Source organism: Humulus lupulus, chromosome 2, assembly GCF_963169125.1.
Source record: "Humulus lupulus chromosome 2, drHumLupu1.1, whole genome shotgun sequence".
In the NCBI taxonomy this organism is placed as follows: domain Eukaryota; kingdom Viridiplantae; phylum Streptophyta; class Magnoliopsida; order Rosales; family Cannabaceae; genus Humulus; species Humulus lupulus.
The window spans coordinates 71394541-71411291 of record NC_084794.1 but is presented as its reverse complement, the minus strand read 5'-3'; the positions used below and the strand labels follow the sequence as shown (position 1 = coordinate 71411291).

The following is a 16751-nucleotide window of genomic DNA, read 5'->3' as shown; positions in this document are numbered from 1 at the left end:
TTGAGTTGTAAATAACCTTTTTAAATGTTTATTTTGGGATCCCATGTACGAATTTAAACATTTTAATGAAATGATCAATTCTTTTTTACCAAAAATCTCAACCCTAATCCGTTAATCACTATTAGTTACACGTTTATGGCCAAATGACTCTATTAGCGAGTCTAACACTATTTGAAATACAAAGTTTAACGATTTTGGCTATCTAGAGCGTTACAAATTATGTGGTGGACAACTTAACATATCATATAGCAACACTGGTAAAATATGTAACGTGTAAAAAATATGTGACTAGCAAGTATGACCATCTCCAATGCATGATAAATATAGTGTCAAATTTAATATAAAAAAATGAACAAATGTTATATTTAGCACCCAACATTTGTAATTGTGCTTTAAATGCACAATAGTATTTTAAGATGTAAATTGATATAAAAAATAAATTATCATTGATGAATTAAATATAAAAAAAATAATTAGTGATAATATTGTAATTAAAAGGAAAGAGTACAATTTTGGCTCTTATATTTTTTCTAAATAAGCGATCGACCCTTGTATTTTATTAATTGATATTTCAGATCTTATGTTTTACAAAATAGGTCAAAATAGTACCCCTAGAATCGATTTTTGTTAAAATATTTTCAATTATAAGATCAATTCTTAGGTCGTTGGAGATGAGATACGTTCATAGTAGCGGAGAAGGTGGTCGAGGCACTGAGAATGAAATATTATATTTGAAAATATTTTGACCGAAATCATCAGGTCTAGGGTACTATTTTGTAAAACACATGGTCCACATTGTCATTTAACAAAACACAAGGCCCGATCGCATATTCGGGAAAAAGACAGGTGTCAAACTAGTATTTTTCCTAATTAAAAATGCATATTAAAGTCTTTCATTAATTATTAATAGTAATATTGTAATTAAAAATTGTATTTATTGTTATGCCAAATTTGACAGCACACTTTCTAGCATGAATAAGAATTTTTAACAAAAAATCTAAAAATATAGTATTGCATCATAAATTTGGCATTCCATTGGAGATACTCTTCCATTTCTATAATGAGCAATGCTAGACACACACTCAATTTATACACTATATATGTTATCTGAGCAATCTTAGTCATTTAAATATTAATTATGTGGCTAGAATTAATGACACATCTCATACTGTGAATTAAATATATGTTATGAGTATGTCCTGATCATTACTCTTAGGGTTTATGTTATGATTGGTTAAATACAAAAGATAAGTGTTAAAATACAAGCTAGGTATAAATACTTAGCAAATTTCACATAGTGAAGATATGAAATTTGAGCTTCAATTGTAGGCACTTTAAAAATGTGTTTTTGGGTCCAAAGTGATGCATGAAGGTATCTAAGAGTTCCTATTAAAGTTTGGTAGTATTTGAAGCATTTTTAAGACCTTTGGAAGTGTCCAAAAATAGAGAGGGTGGCGATGTGTCACCACCCAAGTGACGTAGCATTGTCTGATGCTTAGGGTTTTAAAAAACCCTAATAGGCGATGGATATCGCCTAGCTAGCAAGCGATGTGTTGCCTACTGGAGTGCGCACAAGTTACATAAATAGCTCTAAATGACGTGTTTTACAAGTCTAATCCTATTGGTTAGACCTAATGACGGTGTCTACTCTATATAAGGGTCAAAATATGGTTTTGGAAGACTTGATCACTCTCTCCAATCTCTCTCTACCCTTTCCCTATCTTTCTCTAGCTCCAAGAATCTCAAGTTTTCTTCAAGAACTCTCAAAGAAAGTGTTTGATTTTGTGAGTTTAAGGCTTGTTCAATCTCAATCCTCATTTCCTCGTAGAAAGATCTCAAACATTCATGGTGGCTAGGAAATAGAGTATTAGGACAGCGTTAAGAAACGTGTATAAGCCTTGGTTTTGTGATTTTGCATTGTTCTAAGGAGTTGCTCAAAGTGGTGGTTCTACTAGGATTTTGAAGGTTCATCAATGTTGAAGAAGACCATTCACCAACTTGGGTTTGCATAATTTTTGTCAATCTTTATTTAGTATATGTCAATCCATTTTTTGGGTAGATTCTAAATTTTGAGGTGGTGTTATCTCACACTCTCCCCCAACAGTTTATACATTTTTGGACCCTGTATATATTGTCCAATAACCTTTCAGACCCTATGTTTTAAAAAAATACTTTTTGGACCATGTGTTTGTAAAATGGTTAAAATAAACTCTTAAACTCGATTTTGATCAAAGTTTTTTGAACTGAAATCACAAATAATTTACCAAACTAACAAAACAAAATCACAACCATTCTGTCTAATACTTGTAATGTTGTTATATTCAATTTTTTATTTTATTTTATTTGAACTATTTTACAAAAAGTAATGTTAGACACACACTCAAAGTGCACACATTTTTTTACGCACAATGATGTGTGTCAAATTTTAACCATAAATTATTTTAAGAGGGGACAACATCACTTTTAATTATGTGATTGAGATTAAACTCTTAAACTCGATTTTGATCAAAGTTTTTTGAACTGAAATCACAAATAATTTACCAAACTAACAAAACAAAATCACAACTATTCTGCCTAATAATTGTAGTATTGTTATATTCAATTTTTTTTTATTCGAATTATTTTACAAAAAGTAATGCTAAACACACACTCAAACTGCACACATTTTTTTTACTTACAATGATGTGTGTCAAATTTTAACCCTAAATTATTTTAAGAGGGACAACAACACTTTTAATTATGGGATTGAGATTATGATGTGAGTCCAAATCCAAGAATGTATAAAACCTTACTCTTATGTAATGCATATATAATGAATGCGTGAATCTACACAAAGACTCATAATGTATACATATATTGATTTCATGTCAGTACTCCTATATAAACGTGTATATTTGTTTGTATATGTCGTATTTATCCTAGATGGATATGTGTGGCTTATGTTATGGGAAGATACACAATATAACGAAGGTAGTTGCCATAATAAACATTCAAGTTTGATCTCAAAACATAACAATGTAAGATCCGATGATATAGATTCAATGAATAATTACTATTTATCTCCACACAATACATGATGATGGGTCCCATTCTGAGCAATGCCAGGTAGGTAAAAAGGACAAGTTTGGTAAATGACCCCACTGAACAAGAACTGTTCATTGTGGTTTTTTGGGACGACCATATATTTATAGATACAGATATATATATATATATATATAGAGAGAGAGTGAATAGTGAGAGTAAACAAGTATTTTGAACAAGCAAAACATGCATCAGACTAAACAACAAAACGGTACGGCCTGAGATATGGGCTGGACCCTTTGCAGAGAACTCAGACAGACCCTTTCACTTTATTTTATAGATATATGCATGACTAACAACAGTCAACACTACTGTGTTAACCTCTCTCTCTCCAAAACTGATGACAGAGAAATGAGATGGACCCCAAGAATCTATCACAGAAACACAACCTACAAATTTTTTTCTTCTCTTTTATATTTTATTGCTATTATATATTATTACATAGAATTACTACGAACACTGGTATCATACACTGTCCTCGTAACTCTATTAATATTGGTATAAGTTAATATTGTGTTTTATTTATTTGAATTTAATAATTATTACGAAAACACCCATTATTATATATTATCAGTTTTTCACGCTCATGATATGTCCTTTTCCATTTTCTATGTCAAACTTCCAAGTTAGTCCATGATAATAATCCTTTCATCCCACCCAAAAGAAAGAAAAGAATCGACGAAAAATTATTCCTACACGCCTCAACCAAATTATTATGCATGATAGTACTCTCTCTCTCTATAAATATATGTATACGTCTATATAACATTTCTATTCTAACCACTTGTCAATGTCATATCATTATACTTACGTGTATATATTTGTATAATTAACCCTAAAACGTAAGAATTGTCCAAGAGATGATTATATATCTACATACATGTCTGCGCATGCATGCATATATAGGTACATATCTTTATATACAATTAGACGGAGAAGTACTTCTATACTCTTAGGTTGAGATGTATTAAGTATTTCTTACTATATCCAGCTATTAATATCTGCACCTAACATGTGGGGAAGGAAACTATATATATATATATATATCAAGGTGATTAATAGGTGATTTATATTTAGCTACTTTAGTATACAGTGATTCAATGAATTGAACTGTAAAAGTTATCAGAGGAGACATATACATGTCTGCTTCATGAAGCCTTTCTTTTCTTCACTTTTGCTTTTGACAGGTCAAGTACACTCTCACACACACTCATAATATATAGCTTGCTTTTTGGAGAAGCACTGCTCCATATCTTCATCTATATAATCTAATCTAATCTAATAATAGAAGAGCTTTTATTTTATTCTGTGACGATGTTACAAACTATAATATTTATATAAATAAATACCCAAACGACATCATCTGAACTTGATCAGATTCATCATTCATACATTCACAAAATACGCAAATGCAGTTTTTCCTTTTTTTTTTTTTTTTTTTCTTTTCTCGAAACGCACTCTGTATGGATTATTGTACATATACTGGGCCCTTGGTCCATAAAGTAAACAAAATGGGCCATCATGGCGTACACAATGTGGGCCCTGTTCCACTTTAGCAAGATATATCACATTCTTAAGCTTTACATCTTATAAAATGTCACTTAGTATTTATTACTCATATGATGAAATATATATATGTGCATCTATCTATCTTTGCAATAATTCAGATCCATCTGAGTCAAATGAATGTGTCGCCATTTTGTAATGTAGAAAAGAGATAAGTATGCCTTTTATTGGCTTTTTAACTCTTCCATGATATGCTTCGTGTGGACCTCAAACACACGCAAAGCAAAAAGCAAGAATTGGGCAAGTTTTTAAAGACAGAAAGCTGCTTTTCTAGAGGCTGCAAATTTAGTTTCATATGATATAACCCAAGCTTCACTTACAAAAAGACCAAAAAACCAAAAGTAAATTCTTTTTTCCTTTTTCTTTATCACCCCCGTAAGACACCCAATTTTCTATATTATATGCTTCAGATAAATAAATATTAATTTGATGAAATTATAACACTTGCTACTCCATTGAGAAATCAGAGAATAGTCAACATGAGTTCTCAAATACGTTACCCCCCATATCTACAGCGAGAATAAAAATGGACGCATAAGGTTAATTTAATTGGACACACGTAATTAACACCCAACAAGACCCACATTGCCGTTTTCCTTCAATAAGATAACCACCATAATCTCAAATGTGGTGGTGTTGTAGCTGCAACAGTCTAGAATAGGCTCCCTCTGGGCGGCTCACTAGATCAGAATGGCTGCCTTGTTCCACAATGCGCCCATCTTGAACAACGGCAATGCTGTCAACGCCTCGGATTGTAGACAGGCGGTGGGCCACCAGCACCGTGGTTCGCCCCCTCATTAGCCGCTCCAATGCTTCTTGCAGCACGCACTCTGATTCAGCATCAAGAGCACTTGTTGCTTCATCCAAAAGAAGGATTGCTGGGTCTTTAAGGACTGCTCTGGCAATTGCGATTCTTTGTTTCTGACCACCGGAGAGTTGAACTCCTCTCTCGCCAACTGGGGTCTTGTACCCGTCAGGTAAGCCGCTTACAAAGCTATGCACATTGGCTGCACGAGCTGCTTCAGTGACTTCAGATTCAGTTGCCCCTTCTTTTCCATAGGCGATGTTATCAAAAATGCTTGCTGCGAATAGGGCTGGTTCCTGTTGCACCAAACCAATCTTAAGCCGAAGAGATTTCAAGTTGAGACGCCGGATGTCTTTCCCATCAATCATAACTTTGCCAGCCATTGGATCATAAAACCGCTCAATCAACGCAATGACTGAACTCTTTCCAGACCCGCTAGCTCCAACAAGAGCTTGGCTTTGACCAGCACGGATGCGTAGACTGAAATCCTTAAACACCATGACATCAGGCCTTGAGGGGTATGCAAAATCAACATGTCTAAGTTCAATTTCCCCACGAACTGTTTCAACCATCTCAGCATCAGGATCATCTGGGTCAATCCTGGTGTGGCGATCAAGAACTGAGAAAACTGAGCCAACGGCTTCACCACCTCTTATAATCTCTGGAGCAAGGCTGACAGTTTCTGCAACTGAGTTGGCTGTAATGACCAATACCACGAAAACCTTGATCACCTTTGAGAAAGTTGAGAGGCCTTTGCTGACGAGATGAGCACCATACCACAGAATGAGAGCTTCAGAAGCATAAAGGGCAAGCTGAGAGATGCCAAACAGAAGGCCTGATGTTTGACTTCGACGAAGGCTTCGCAATTGTGGTACCCGAAGCTCATGGCAAAACAAGGAGACAATCTTGTTTTGGGCATTGAACGCAGCGACTGTACGAATGTTGCTCACACCTTCCCCAGCAATCATACTAGTCTTTGCATGAGCCTTCGCTGTGTCTCCAGCAAACCCTTTGAGGGACAGTTGCTGTACATCATTAAATAATAATAATAATTAAAACCAAAGAATGAACAAAATTTCCCAGTTAAGTATCATCACAAATCAGTTTAATTCAGCAATTTGAAAAAACGTTTTGTCTAATTACATCATTCATTAGCAACCAATTTCTTAAAAAGTCAAATTATCATCCACTTAATCATGCCAAGGAGTTGTATACACAAGCCTGTTGTGAGTTATTTATTAGAAAAAGACTATCTTTACTCATATATTACTTTGAATGTTTCTTGGGTTGGTGAGCACTTATAACTTAATACATCTCTAGGATTGAAGCTTCAACGTTCTAATGCACTTACTACCATAATGGGACCAAGAGGAGTAAAGGAGTGAAACTGGGGTGTGTCAGAAGACAAGGACATTTATATAATGCACTAACGTACGTCCAAAAACAGTGGTTTATTTCTCACTGAGCCTGGAGCATGCGCAAATGTAGAACAATGACTTGTACAAGACAAAACGTTCAGAGGAATCAGGGTCCTGTAGTTTGAAAACAAACCCATTTTCTGGAATCCGCAACTGATTAAATTCTCAAAACTAGAAAGAAAACGACAAATATTAAATGAGGGTGCAAGCAAAGCGCCTTCAGCGCAAGTTAGCAAACCACCACCAAACCTCAACCCAAACCTGACACCTTTTAATGTAAAATAATAATTCAAAAAAGCATAAAAGATATAATATTTGCCAAAAGAAATTTCTTTTTGGTACTAAAATATGATATAAGTCTTCACGGGCCCCAGAATTTCTTGTGATAATATACTCACATGGGTTTCTTGAATGGAGTTAAGAATGCAATCAAAGCTCACGCACCAATCTCAACAAAACACATATATATTTTTTTAAATGAGCTCGTGCACCAGAACTTGGGTTTAACTAAATTGAGAGAGGACTAAAATGTACTGTGATTGGGTCATGGTTAAACTAGATGAACAATAGGAGACTTGGACTCTAGTTTGACTGAAGCTGATTATATAAGAAAATCATGAAAAGGGTCGTAACCTCGAGATATAATCAACAAGAACAAGTACCCAAAAAAAGGAAAGAAAAGAAAACAATAAAGAAAGAAAGACATTGGAGACTTATGGAAGTTGATGAGTGGAGTGGTCATCGAATCTTTCAATATTCTATTTTTCTTTGCTGTCATTTAACAAAAGATTATAGTAATATTATATATTTAATTTGACGATTTTCGAAGAGTTTAATGCACTGGAACCGGAAGAAAACACGTGCAGTGAAAAAGTACAGTGCCACGTTTGATTATTAGCTTTTGTCGTTTCTACTGCTAAGGATGTGGTGGGGTTAGATTCCAAAGAAGTAAAGACTAAAGGCAGATGCAACATCTGACACACGGAGGGGAAATATATAATATATTTGAGTAACTGACACTAGTCCATATGCCCTTGCTGTACTATAGTAATAAGAAAAAAGTTTGTATTTTCAAAAGCACCACGGCTTTGTTGTGTGTAATAGACTCATCCATACATCAAAAGAGAGAAAATCATGCCAAAATGAATATTTATGTAGTAATTCAGTAAGTGGAGACAGTAAGCTTACCTGGGCAAAGTTGGCGAGGACTAGAAGTGGAAATGTAGCTAAAATGAGAAGAGAGACTCTCCACTCCACAATGAAAGCGACAATGAAAGAGGTGAGGAGTGAGGTCATGTTTTGGAGTATAACAGAGATCCTCTCAGCAATGGCAGATTTCACATCAGCAGCATCAGTAGCCAAACGAGCCGCTACAAGGCTTGAGTTATGTTCCTCTTCGTCAAACCACCCAACTTCATTTCTCAATATAGCTAAACCAAAATCACAAGAGATATGTTATGATGGGTACAGAAATTAAGACAGTTTAACAAATGTTTTATTAAAATATATATATGCCACTTGTGTATTATACCTGCAAGCATCATCCTCCTCACTCTTGTAGTGAGATTTTCTCCCATAATGCTGAAGAAGTAATGCTGTATCAAGTATGCAACCACAGCATAAAGCCCTGCTCCAATATAGATAAACACATACTCCTTTGTCTTTCTCTCCATGGAGGCAGAGTTTGTGTAATAGAAAACCTCAATCATGTTGCTCATTACAATAGCAAAAGTTGGGCCAATGAAACCAGATAACACAGAGCCTACCGCTCCCATAATGGAATATGGCCATTCAGGGGCATTTAGCTTGAGAAGGCGGAAGAAATAGCCTTCAGGAGCAGGATTTTTCCGTTCTGTCTCAGCATTTGAAATCATCTCTATCCGCCCATCAGCACCGGTACTGTATGAATAGCTGAGGTTTCGTAAGCTGCCTGATCGAAGACTCAAAGACTTTGTGGATAGTGAATGACTTAGTCGTGATGATCGTGATCTACGTGTAGATGGGTTCGAAAAATCCCTGTTTCTAACCATTTCTTGGAATCGAATTAAGGATGCATAGGCCCCGGCTTTGGAAATTAACTCTTCATGTGTTCCTGTCTCAACAACTAGTCCTTGTTGTATAACAGCAATACTGTCAACATTTCTTATGGTGGATAGCCTATGAGCCACAACTACGGTTGTTCTTCCAACCATGAGCCTGTCTAGAGCCTCTTGAACAATGCTCTCTGACCCCGCATCAAGCGCACTGGTTGCTTCATCAAGTAGAAGGATTTTGGGATCTTTCAACATAGCTCTTGCAATTGCAATTCTCTGTTTTTGGCCACCAGAGAGTTGGACTCCTCGTTCTCCCACCTGGTTTTTGAAATAAAAAGTACACACGATTAACATTCACTCCCACAGTACTTAAATTATTAAGGTTGAAAACCAAATAGGATATCTAGAAAATTTTCCCTCTTAAATGACTAGGAAACAATAATATGAAAAAGAGATTAAAACAGAACCCTGCGTCGTAAGCTACCCAAATAATTTAGTAATTTGAAGTTTGATAACAAATACTTGCCTGAGTGTTGTAACCATTAGGCAGCAAAGTAATGAAACTATGAGCATTTGCTGCACAAGTTGCAGCTTCTACTTCCGCCATTGTTGCATCTGGCTTTCCATAGAGTATGTTTTCCAATATGGTGGTCGCAAAGAGTGCTGGCTCTTGGTTCACTAGCCCAATCTGATCGCGTAACCATTTCAATTGCAATGTTTTTATGTCTACATTATCCAGCAAAACTTGTCCTGCTCACCCACAATAAAACATCAATACAACAAGTTAGATAAGGACAACTTTATTTTCAATCTATCCACAAGAGCAGAGTTTTTTAATTACCCTGATTAGGATCATAGAATCTTTCGATGAGAGAGACAACAGTGCTCTTTCCTGATCCACTTCCACCAACAACAGCAACAGTTTTCCCAGCAGGGAAGAAGATTGAAAAGTTTCGGAAAATGAAAACATCTGGCCTTGATGGGTAGCTGAAAGATACTTCCTTGAATTCTATATTGCCATTAACCCCGTCCAAGCATTTTCCATCTAATGTGTCTTGAGTTATGGTTGGCTTTTGATTGATAATCTCCATCAACTTGTATCCAGCTGTCTTACCTTTGCTGAATGCCCCAAGGTTTGAGAATGACTGACCCAAGCTCCTGTTAGATTTATTATTGTACGTTAATCAAGAGTTTATTCAATTAAAATGGAAATTAATAAACCTAAGCTTGAATTCTTACATGCCACCAACAATGGCAGAGAATATAGCAGTGAAAGCTTTCCCCCCATCACTCTGGCCATTTCTGATGAACACGCCCGCATACCAGAAAACAAGGGCCCACGACATGCAAGCAATACCATAGGTACATCCTAATCCCAAACCTTTGGCCATTCCCGCCTTGTAGCCAAGCTTCAACGTATTTTGAATGGCATCTGAATAGGAATTTAGGGCCTTGCTTTCGCCAACATACGAGTAGACTGTCCGTACTTGTGCAATAGCCTAAGACAGAAAACAATTATGAAAAAACCCAGAACAATTAGCCAGTTACTAAGGTGAAACATAACATGTGATATAACTACAAGAAGGAAATGAAAACCGTCTAGTTACTTACACTATTTGGATTCTCTTCTCCTTTGGCCAAAAGAGTACTAAAAACTAACTTAGCTAACAGTGTGTTGCACATGGGATATCACCAACTAGAAAATGAAAATTGTCAAGTTACACTATTTGAATTATCCTATCAGGTAGGCCAAAAGAGTCCAAATCCAACTTAGGAATTAGTCGTTTTGCTTAAAACGCAATCATCATTGTCATTTTCCCAAACAGTAAACCTTCGCACACTTCTGAAGTTTTCTTCTTTTTTTATCTAATATTCGTACCCAAAAAAAAAATGGAAAGGAGAGGCTAGTGGAACAAACAACTTTCATTTCATGCGTGGTTGGTTTCACATGTCAAAACTCATCATTTCACACACAAATAAAGGTAACAGAGAAAATACTACACAAAATTTAAACCGAATACTAAAAGTAACAAAACATAGCAAAGCAAAACGACACTAAATGGAAGATTGTCGTTTTGATATAAGCCAAAGAGAAAAAGTTGAACCCAAACTCACTTGCTCGGCGATTACTCCGGCGTTTGCATAAGACTGTCGACTCTTGGAGGTTAAGCCAGTGAGCGTATAGGCATATAAGCCTCCGGCAAAGGCAATCCCGGGAATCACCGCCACACTCAGCAGAGCTAACCGCCATGCCGAAACAAAACCCACCACCAGTCCAGCCAGAAACGTTGACAGATAATGTATGAAGTTTCCCACCTAAAAAAACAAAACAAACAAACAAAACGAAATGACATCAATAAGACAACGTTTCATTATTGCCTCGTGGTGCCATGAAGATCAGACATTGCTCCATCCATAGAATATAGAGCAAAAACAAAGGCGAGAGGTAACGGCGCACGTTAACCAAGTACTTGCTAACGTGCGCCTCGATGAGAAGAATGAAATCGTGGGCCCCCCATTAATGTATTAGCCAACTACCGCCGTACCCAGATAAGCATATCTCGATCTAAGGCCACTCCATTGACTAGTCTAATCCACTCTCTTTTCCTTCTTCTCTCTCTTTTTTTTTTTATTGTTCTGGGTGAAGATGAGTCAAGTGAGAATGCTAGCAAGTAATAACTACATGCATGTGTGAGAGCGAGAGATTGTAATTAATGAATACGGGAGAGTAGACAAAACCAACCTTCTCACTAATGGCGTCTTGGACTAGAAGAGTGTCCGTAGAGACACTGAAGACTATATCCCCTGTTCTAGCGTCTGTATCAAAAAAGCCCACGTCTTGTTTCAGCACAGCGTCCAAATATTTCTTTCTTAGAGTCCCCACTTGTCTCTCTCCAGTGTACATCCAGCATGCAATCTCTGAATAATTTTTTTTATTTTCCAAGATAAGAAGAAAAAAAGTTTCAAAATTTTGATCTTTGAGCTTATCTACAAATTAAAAACAGTATTATTTGAACAACGTAAGAGAAGATGATGAGTGAGATTGACTAGCTAAAGAGGAAAAAGACTATTGCATTAGTTGATGAACCCATGTGGGCTCGGCACCAACCAGTCTAAGCAAGCCTATATGGTCCAAACTAGGTAGTGTATCGTCTTTCAGGATCAACAAAGAGACTAAAACTAAGCCAAGAAGAAGAAAAAGTTGCAAAAATAATTTAATTTTCACATACCTGCATAGGATGATACGCACACAATGAGGCCTAGGTAGACAAAATATAGTGAATACTGCAAAAATGGACGAAAGAACCAAAAAGAGAATATTAATGTATCAGATCTCAGATCTAAGTTCAATCAAAAGTTTCGTTCTTTTGAAGAATAGTATTATTAGAAGTGAGTGTCATTGCCAACCTTTGACACTTCATCAGTCATTTTCTTTAAATCCATTTGGTTTTTGCCAAAACCATTGACCATTTCACCGAACAAGAGGAAGAAAATGGGCATGGAGGAGCCATGGATAACGGCTCCTATACTGCCAGTTGTCATGAGAAGCCAATCATACTTGTCTGCAAAACAGAAAAGTTGGTAAAAGGGAAGGGTTTGCTCCTTCTTCTTCTCAGCTTCTGGCAATGTCTTCGCCTGATCAGTGGTCTCCGCCATTGTAGCAGTGGTAGTAATTACTACCTAAGCTGGCCAAAACCCAGATTTTTTTTTTGAATTTTTTTTTCTAAGTGGGAAAGATGGTAGAGAACTGACTGATCAGTAAAGTTGGCTTATTTTCGCCATTAAGGAAAGATAAGAAATGGGTTTGTTCTTATTGATCAGTGAGAAGTGTCAATAAGTACTAACTTTTTTCTGGGCATTGAAAATACAAGGAGAGAGATCTTAAGGAAAGGACTATGTTATATATGTGTATATAAAAATCTTACTTTTTTGGTCTCGAAGAAGTGTCAATGTCGCGTATAATTTTATCAGTTCGAGACTAAACCTCAGTGAGACAGAGTCCCTAGAGGGCTAGAGCTTCGTTTGCCGGAAAAGAAAGGAAAGAAGAGACTGTAATAGTTTGGACTAGTGGTCAAAGGGAGCAGGGAGAGAGAGAGAGAGAGAGAAATGAGGTTTGGAGAGAGACAGGTGGGGGTGTGGTATTTTTATAGTGAAGAGGGTCTCAACTCTCTCAGTCTAAAACTATAGCATTTTGATCCTGGTTAATTTGACTTGAAGATTCTGGTAAAAGTGTGTGTGTTGTGTCTTACTTAGAATTACTTTGATTTTTGTTCCTCAGCCAAATTTCCGAACATTTTAATCACTTTTGTCACCTTAGATCTCACAATAAAATATCAAAATATATGACCATAGTTATATGATTATTTTTTAGTGAACAATGAGGGGGAAAATATTTATTTAGCTTACCATGGTTCTACTTTTTCTTTCTTCTTAATTGAGGAAAAACACTATTGGTCAATTCATTTATATCTATGGTAACTAAATCAGAATAGATTATCAGACTATTTTTTTTGTTTGTAATAATCACTTCTGATAAAGGAATGTAAGGATCACCTTACTGAAGAAACTTAAATGCTTGATTTCTTTTCTTTTTTCTTTTGCTTCATATAAAAGTTTAAACAAAACTTCATTGACCTCACTAAGTAACTATTGCTTTTTTTGGTAATAATTTTTGTGACTTTATTTTTTAAAACAAAATAACAATAAACCATAAAGCCAGACATTAGTTGGTGGTAATGAAATAGAATTATTTTTCTGGCAAAGTACTGTTAGTTTGCCATGAGCTTGGTGATAGTGAACTGGTCAAACTCAACTCAACACTTGATTTTGATTTTCTTTAAAACTGGCAAAGTACTCTTATATCTTTAATAATTATTATTACATTTCACCAAGAAAAGATGTGTTATTTTATTTTATTTTATGTATTTATGAGTGTAAGGTGGGTTATGAATTTCATATTGGAATTTGTGTTTCTTTCCCCCTACTCTGTGAACCATTGCAGACAGACCTTTTGAACTGACATTTGCATGTGTTGTTGCAGACTTTTTTTCAGAAAGAAAAATAAAATTACCAGTCTCTGTTCATATTTTCTCTTTAAATTTTTCTCTATATAAATTTTGGCAAATAAAAATATTAGAGGAGTATTCAAGGACACATTTATGGATCAAACAGCACTAAAAAAAAAGTGTGACTATGATTGATTAACTTACATTATTAAAATAACTATATGATTGACTAGCAAAAATAAATAAATATTCATAATTGTGATCACTAAATTGCATTTGCATTGTTTTTTAATTCTAATATGTAGACTATGAATTCTGTAACGGTGTGTCTCTTTTTTTAAATTACAGTCATTAAAAATAGTATGCTTCACCTTCACTGACAACTGAAAAAGAAAATGAAGTGCTATAAATTGAGGGGACCCCTGTTCTTCACATGCCATACCAACTATTCTTTGCAAAAAAATTTATTTAATTTTTGGGGATTTTTAGATTTTCTTGAGAAAATAACAACTACCCAATAATTGGTCTGGTGAAGTTACTATTTCAACAGTCTCTTCTTCTGCTATCATTTGCAGCATTTCATGTGGAACGATGGCACACTTATTATGTTTCTGCCCAAAAGGACACCAACATTATATCCATACACAGTTACTCCTATCAAATTGGTCTTAAAATCTCAATGGAGTAGCAAGAGTTAATTAGTAATACCATACCCCACACCAAATAAATAAAATAGTTATTAAAAATAAAAGCTAAAGAACAGCAAGTAAAAGTGTTCACTTTTTTTTTCTAGAATAATATTATTTTTTTAAATTTAAAGTATAGTAGGGTATTGTTACCCCTATACAGCTACTGGCTATACAAGGCATTTACAAATTCTTCTAGCTATATCAACTTCCTGATGAACTTGATTTAGTAATTTAGTAATGTTGTTTGTTTGTATACTTTATTAGAATCGTAATAAAGGAAAAAAGAAATATAAATATCATCAGTCACATGGAAGTTAGGTAAGCACACCTGAATAGATTTGCAGTAATATCTTCAAAATCATGATTTGATTATCATAATGAAGATAAAAACTCCATAATTATCAACCATGATTTGATTTCATATATATAGAATGAATGTCCATTAATATCTGGTCGGAGCAGGTACAAGCTAATATATGCCATGTTATGAGTAGGAAAAAAGAAAAACACCCAATAGCATTTCTAGTAAATAATAATAGAAAGATCTTGCCCCCAAAATAATAATAATAATAATAATAATAATGATGATGAACAAATCCTAACAGGCCTGGACTATTTCCAACGCACGTAGCACAAAATGGGCTTATTTAGCCTCCAAATAGCCCATATGGTTTCGCATTTGATTGGAAAAAAGTGAGGCCCAAAACTTCATAAGATCGGAATTGGCGGCCCTAAGATTTGGTAACTCCATGTTTGTAATGGGCCTTGAACGCTTGGCCCAAATCAGTTTTCTTTATCTTTCAAATTTATTTATTTCTAAATTAATAAAATGTTTACTCGAGTTGACACTCCATCTAATACAGATAAGGAGGGTCTACATGTGTGTTTGTACATGAATGTTATGTTGTGGCCGAAAAGGAATAAACAAATAATAGAACACAAAAAACAAGTAGCAAGTTTAAGTGATTCCAACTATTCAAGACTTAATATATATACACTAAATACAAATAACTTCCAATACTTATTTAGAAAATTTATTAATTATTTTTTATTAAGTTTTCATAACTTATAAATTATTTTTATTAAGTTTTTATAATTATCACATAAATTTTAAATAAATAAATAATATTATATATAAAAGAATGACATAAATAATAAGAAGGGTTTTTTTAAAGCCTTATTTTGTTTTGGCTTATGGAACATAGTAATTATTCTTATTTTTTTTTTCAATATAGAAATATAACTATATAAAAAACAATAATATAAAAATAAGAATTAAGAAATAAAATACAAAAAAATACCTCTTTTCTTTGATTTTTTCCAAAGAAACCTTATCATATAAAAGAAATTAAACCAAAATATTGTTTATGTTTTTTTTTTAAATAATACAATAACATTTTGAATCACAAACTACTATATTTAAGTTACAAAACATTTATGGTATTATTCAAATCACACATCAATTGGAGAAACTTCTTTATTATTGATAAAAGATAAATATTATTCTAATTTCTTATTTAGTTGCACATACATACTATTTGTACACACACGACACTTATATATAATGTATTTATTATGTATTATATATTATTATAATAATAATATTTTATAACATGTGAATTTATATTAATATAATTATTAAATATCTAGTTTTCTATTAAATATTATTATAATAATATTTTATAATATTTAAATTTAATCCTAAATATTATATGTTATATATTATTATAATAATAATATTTTATAACATTTGAATTTATATCGATATAATTAATAAATATCTAGTCCAGTATTAAATATTATTATAATAATGATATTTTATTACATTTAAAATTATATTAATGTAATTAATAAATATCTAATGATATTATAATATTTAAATTTATATTAATATAATTAATAAATATTTATTTTTAATTGATTTTAAAATTATATTCTGTTAAATATTTAAAATATTTTGTTAAAATTATCAAAAGAAACCATTAAATTAATAATTTATGTTATCTATATACTTTTTTATTATGTAAAAACTTAATTAACGAGCTTCTTATAATCTCTAATAAGCCCAAAATTATTGTGATAGGTTTTAAGCCTCACATAGCATAGCATGTACAGTTTCTACAACATGTAAAACGTTCAATCATGATAATCCT

At 33.8% G+C, this 16751-nt stretch overlaps 1 protein-coding gene across 1 annotated transcript; it reads right to left on the bottom strand.

Annotated features, from left to right (window-relative positions):
• Window positions 1–4984: 4984 nt before the first annotated feature.
• LOC133818007 (ABC transporter B family member 19) lies at window positions 4985–13022 on the bottom strand. The gene is made up of 10 exons (XM_062250684.1): window positions 12312–13022; window positions 12134–12188; window positions 11647–11822; window positions 11019–11219; window positions 10143–10402; window positions 9745–10061; window positions 9430–9653; window positions 8402–9221; window positions 8059–8300; window positions 4985–6477 (listed from the first exon to the last, which is right to left on the bottom strand). The coding sequence occupies exons 1-10, from the start codon at window positions 12558–12560 to the stop codon at window positions 5269–5271; spliced, it is 3753 nt and encodes a 1250-aa protein (XP_062106668.1). The 5' UTR covers window positions 12561–13022; the 3' UTR covers window positions 4985–5268.
• Between the last annotated feature and the right edge of the window lie 3729 nt (window positions 13023–16751).

Bases quoted from the DNA above. Each gene is read 5' to 3' on its own strand.
- LOC133818007 (XM_062250684.1), bottom strand. From the start codon at position 12,560: ATGGCGGAGACCACTGATCAGGCGAAGACATTGCCAGAAGCTGAGAAG. The intron at 11,220-11,646 runs GTTGGTTTTGTC...TTGTTTTTTTAG, and splicing joins AAGACGCCATTAGTGAGAAG to GTGGGAAACTTCATACATTA. The intron at 10,403-11,018 runs GTGAGTTTGGGT...TTTCTGTCTTAG, and splicing joins CCGGAGTAATCGCCGAGCAA to GCTATTGCACAAGTACGGAC.